A 6000-nucleotide genomic window follows, 5' to 3' on the forward strand; every position below is an offset into this window, starting at 1 on the left:
GTACTCATTCGCACTGTCTCTTTATAGGACACTCCTAGTTTTAAGTTATTGAATCTTACAAAAAGGCTTGCTCACAATCTGAATTTTTTCTTCATTTTTTCTGTTTGCAAGTACGTTAGGTAAACAAAATTTCCCTGCTTCTGTACAACCATATTGTAAGTTTCTAAGAACGTGTATGGAGAAATGCAGTTAATCTTTGTAAGAGGAAGGAGAAAGCATGTATGTCAGCTATCACCAAATAATATGTTAATCCTAGTGATTAGTAAGTTGCTAAATGGATTTTTAATATATGTATTTGTTGAGAACCACCTCAATAAATTAGAAATGAAATATGGTAGTTTAATATATGGATTTAAAACCCACTTACAGATTTGTAAAAACACAGCCAATATCACAAACAGATTTCTCAGATTTGGTGGTAGACTAGATTTCTCAAGTTAGTGGTAAAGATCTTTCCAAACACAGCATATTTGGATTTGGCCCATAATTGACCATGTCTAGCACATTTTTCCTTCTCCAAACATTTTTTGAGAAAAAGTTGTCAGTGGGTAGTACTTGAATAAAACACATACGGAGTTTAAAAACCTTACCTTGTTTTGGCAGGTTTATTTTGGAACTTCCCATCCAAGGTCATATATTTCAGCCAATTTAACTGGCTTTAAGTGTGTAACAGGAATGTCCTGCTTGATGAGGAAGGATGTCTTGGACCAAGCTGGAGGACTGATAGCTTTTGCACAGTATATTGCTGAAGATTACTTTATGGCCAAAGCTATAGCTGACCGGTAAGATGACTCTGAAGTAAGCTTATTGTTTTAAGCGCAGTTTAAATCTTTTTTAAAGACATGGTGCATACTGTAAGTATAAGTGTTCAAGTCAGCTTCACATGTATACAGCAAACATGCTTATGACATGAGCTTGTCCTATCAGTGTAGTCTTTTAGAAATAAGCCGTATCATTGTCAATTCCTTTAAAAAAAAGTTTGTGAGACCTTGGTTTAAGTATTATTCAAGTGGTATTTGCTATTTTCCAATGGAGAGACTTGATAAAATACACTTAACTTCTTTGTTTATACCCATTGCAATAATATGGCACATAGGCCAAAAACTTTTCAACCTAATGAAATTCCTGGGTGTGTGTTCTCTAATTGTTTTTTACATTTCTTATTTGCATGTTATTTTTTATAATAATAAATTAATTTTTCAGGGGCTGGAAACTTGCGATGGCCACACAGGTTGCAATGCAAAACTCTGGTTCATATTCTATTTCTCAGTTTCAGTCCAGAATGATCAGGTAAAATTTTAGTCTTTACTCCCTCTCCCACCCACCCGTGTCACCTGCTTCTGATGTGGATAACATGATAATGAGAGGGAATATGTTTTCTGAGCTAATTTGATCTAATGTCCAGAAGCTCCAGTGCATAGCTTGATGCATGCTTCTTTTTAGTGTTAGGAGAGAAGCACTGACTTTCCACAGAAGTATGACTGATACAAGTAAAAAAAACACCCAAAAAATCCCTGAGTACTTCTTAAATGCTATGTGCAGTATCTTTGAAAGGTAGAATTCTTGCAATATTTATTTGCAGGTGTAAATTAAATGAGATTAAACTAACATAGTCAGAAAAAACTATGATGGCTCATCATTTGATGAGGTGGAGGAGGAGGAGGACATAGAATAATGCATAGTCAGAACTGATTTGTTTTTCTTTTCTAGGTGGGCCAAACTGCGAATTAATATGTTGCCTGCCACAATAATTTGTGAGCCAATCTCAGAGTGCTTTGTTGCCAGTCTAGTTATTGGGTGGGCAGCTCATCATGTGTTTAGATGGGATATAATGGTATTTTTCATGTGTCACTGCTTGGCGTGGTTTATATTTGACTACATTCAACTAAAAGGTGTTCAGGTATGTAGCTTCATTTTCTCTGGAGGTTATTAAAGTTAGTGGTGCCATCTGCTTCAGCAAAAAGCGAAACCTAATTGTAACAACAAAATAATTCTCTTGACATCAAGGAAATAACAGGTCAAATCCTGTTACTTCTCAGTTTTCCAGCTTCAGTTATAATAGCACTAAAAGGAGTAAGTGTGCTTGGTTGTAATTTTGTTGTCTATGCACACCTGCCTAGGCTCCAAAAATTTGCATATCTGTCCCCTTAATCTTCTCATTTTCAGTCTGCTCTACCTAGGAATATCCAGAAATTGGAAGCTTTTTTAACAGTATAAGAACAGCAGTTTTATGGGATTTTATAGTTTTTTCTTTTATCTTAGTTGTCACTTTGTCTTGTATTTATTGAGGTGTATATATGTAGTCTTAAGTACACTTTTCACTTTATTTTGGTAGTAATGGACTTACAGGACAGCAGTAGCCTACCTCTAAAAATAAAATCTTCCCATCGCTACAAGTGAGGCCTCATTTAAAAACTTTTAATATAGAAAGATGTCACAAATCAGAACAGCATTTTTTCTTCTACTGCTGTAGGAACTATTTGGACTAGTTTCTGCTGTGATCATATTCCATCCAAATCTCATCCATAATTACTTGTGTATTTAAACTTACCAAATAGTTCTCATCATACTGAAAAATATTCTTTTGGTAATCTTAACATATTGGAAATAAAGTTAGGACTCCAGAAGGTCAGTTTAACAACCACCTTTCTGATTACTCTTCTCACCATACACAGCATGTAAAAGAGCTTTGTGCCTGCTCTTCCTCTTCTGAAGCCTCTTCGGCTTTCAGCTCTGCCATGTACCTGGAAATTCTCAAAGCAGAAAATAGAGAGGCTCTAAGCTTTTTTCACACTTTTCCTATGCAATAGGCCAAAGGCTTATTTATTTGAATTTCACTCCACTGGGGATGTGCAGGAGTATTCTGCATAGATGCTGCTGTTCTGGGGTCTGTGGCAAAAACTCAGTGGACAGTTTTACAAAGCTTCAAAAAGTGTAAAGTGAAATTGTCATGCTTTTCCTTGCCTTTTGCTCTACATACAAGTCTCTCTTCAAATCTTCTGGGTCATTTTGCCAAGCAACTTTTGTTTAACATAGGTAATCATATCTTGAACAGTAAAATGTTCTTGGCTTATAAAAAAATACACTATTGATATTTAAATATGTATAATAAGCTTTAGAAAAGATGTATCTGTGACATAAATGTTTTAAATAACTTTAAAATTCATTTTGAATAATCAGTATGTTTAAATACTTGTTTTTTATATTCCTAGGGTGGTGCTCTGTGTTTTTCAAAACTTGATTATGCAGTAGCTTGGTTCATCAGAGAATCCATGACAATTTATATTTTCCTATCTGCTTTGTGGGACCCCACTATTAGCTGGAGGACAGGACGCTACAGATTACGTTGTGGAGGCACTGCAGAAGAAATTCTTGATGTATAGCCACAGCTTTGTAACTGTGAATGTCAAAAAGAGAAGGGGGGGAGAAAAGTATTATAAATTGTTTATATAAATACTTTTAAGAAAATCTACCTTCAGTAGTTTTACTACTTGTATGTTTTGGTATCTGTTCTTTAATTTATTTTTGCATGGCACTTGCATCTGTGTAAATACATCTGTAGTCTTGGCCAAATGGTACCTTGTTCCTATGTACAACTAGAAATGGAGAGAATTGGTCCTGACATCTACTTTCTTATAGGAATGCTCTGCAGTAAACTCTTTAAAAAAGAAAAAAGTATCCTCCTGAATAGGAACAGCTTCTTACTCCATGGTGTGCTAGCCTAGTAAATCCAGGGTTCACATAAGCTATTTTCCAGCTGAATTGTACAAGGCTGTACCTAGTAAAATCTCAGATGTACAGCTGATTTCTGTTTTATTCCACTAAATTGAGCTAGTAACAGGACCATGGGAAAGAAGCTCTTAAATGCTTTATGCCTACCTCTTGCAGTTGCTGCAGAACAAAATGAATGGAAAAGGTAAAAACGCTTTGCAAAAACAAACTAAAGTAAAGCTGGAGTCTTGTGTTTATGTGTATATATGAAATACTTTAGTCATTGCAATGAACCAAAAGTGGACTGAGTTTGATAGAATGAGTTAGAAGAAATTACTGGTAAGGCATGTATTGTGGGCATCTTTTGGCCAACTCTGATCTGGTTCTGTCTTGAACCTTGTTAAGCACTGTGCTTTAACTAGCCAAGCTGCTCCCCTTCAATGTTTCCATCCTTTTTTAAGGGGCATTTGTTTTTCCCTGTGAGTGAATGCTTTAATTGGGGGGAGGGGAGTAAGGGGTGGGGGACAACACAGTAGGGGGTAGAAAGGAGCAGAAATACATTTCAGAAGCATTTCACACATGAGCTATTTTCTTACACAATGTCTTACGAATGTAATTTCATGATGCAGGTATTTAATATCTTTTTAAAGTGAACATACTATACTAGTCATAATTAAGTATTCAATTGCAGTAGATATTGTGAATATATTAAAGGGCCGTGTGAGTTTGCTGTTACTGATTAAAATTCTAATCTTAATTTAAATATCAAACTAAGTCTACTCTTGGCTTTTTGCCTTCTATTGTTAGTCTAGCCTTTAAATTGGACTTTTGTATTCCAGTGGTATGACTAAAAGGACTAGATTATAATGCATGCCATGTTTTTCCTCTCTGCTTCCTGTATCTTGGTTTCCAACCTCATTGTAAGACTTCCTAATTTGTGGTGAACTGGACTTGTTTTCTCTGAACACTTTTTAATCAAAAAAACCACAGCAAAGATAGAGAAGAATGTTGCATAAGCCTTTTGTTTTCATAATTGTATTTATGCTGCTTTTCTTTTCTTCATATGGAATAGCATATTGTCACCACAAATGTGCGCTGCTAATTACAAGGCTAACGCCAACAAAGCAGCTTTAAAAGTTGGATGATAACGTGTAGCATATTAGCAATAATGACATGTATTTATAAAAATGGACACTTTTACCTTACTGAGCCAGTCCCTTACCTGTCATATGCTACACAAGTGTAATGTGTCTGTATTTGTCATAAAACATACTCTGGGCCAAAATGCTTCATCCACCTTAATATCTCTTTTGCCTTATAATACCATGGAATTCTTTTAATGGCATTTCTGTATGAACAAAGGCTTTTGATGCATGCTTCATTCTTTTCATGTGAATCAGGAAGAAGCACTTTTCCTGAGGAAAGCTGCACACTGAAAGCTAGTCTAGTTGTGACCCACAAAAACATCCTTGTTTAATATTGTTTTTTACATAGTTGAATTTTGACAGTGTTTGTATCTTTGTTTCATGAAGTTTGATGCCATTTATTGCACTGCTAAAGTGAAGCTTAGCTTGCAACTTAGCTTTATGCTGATTTCTATGCAGGCAATTGAACAGAACCAAAAAAGGCTGAACAGACTTAATTTAAAAAAAACTAGGTGGGGATAATTGTTTAACAGGTGCTTTTGTATTAGTAGAGCCATCTTTGGTCATGAAAAATAAAGCTTCACTTAAGCAAATAGTTTCATTTGGGTATTGTTCGGATGATTATGAAATGGTGGAAACCAACACTGTCAAATGTTGTAGAAGATGCTGCAACAAAACTTCTAAAAGTTAAAAATGGCTGATGTAAAATTGTGTTGATCTACAGATGTGTAGAATATACCATGTTTATTTAAAATTGTTGTCTTGTTTTTTTTCTTTTATTTAAAAATAAATTTTAATACAATCTGTTTGGAATACAGGGGTGCTTTCCCTCTGTTCAATGATGCTGTAACATGACAGCTTTATTTATGGCAGTTTTCTTAAATTTTATTTCTAATTAATCTTCACAGCACTAAATAGATGTGCCTTTCTTTTGAGGTGTTTTACACCTTGACCCTCTGTTTTGGATTTTATATTTTGCTGAAATTAACTCACATGTGCCTAAATCTGATTTTGAGTTATCCTTAGTTTTTTAGAATAACTTCAGTGTATAAAAACCTCACAGCTGAGAAGATAGTTCTGTATCGTAGCTAGTCATAGATTCAGATTTTAGAGATGGATATATTTGCCACAAAACATGTTGAAA

General features: G+C 34.9%; 1 protein-coding gene across 1 annotated transcript in view; it reads left to right on the forward strand.

The window, feature by feature from the left end:
* Window positions 1-5669, forward strand: part of UGCG (UDP-glucose ceramide glucosyltransferase) — a 36502-nt gene extending 30833 nt beyond the window's left edge. Inside the window, exons 6-9 of the mRNA XM_074856133.1 lie at window positions 604-782; window positions 1204-1290; window positions 1711-1900; window positions 3213-5669. Coding sequence (XP_074712234.1) covers window positions 604-782; window positions 1204-1290; window positions 1711-1900; window positions 3213-3383 — 627 coding nt within the window. The 3' untranslated portion in view covers window positions 3384-5669. The remainder of the gene's footprint in view (window positions 1-603; window positions 783-1203; window positions 1291-1710; window positions 1901-3212) is intronic.
* The last annotated feature ends 331 nt before the right edge of the window (window positions 5670-6000 follow it).

The sequence above is a fragment of the Strix uralensis genome, chromosome Z (genome assembly GCF_047716275.1).
Source record: "Strix uralensis isolate ZFMK-TIS-50842 chromosome Z, bStrUra1, whole genome shotgun sequence".
Classification (NCBI taxonomy): domain Eukaryota; kingdom Metazoa; phylum Chordata; class Aves; order Strigiformes; family Strigidae; genus Strix; species Strix uralensis.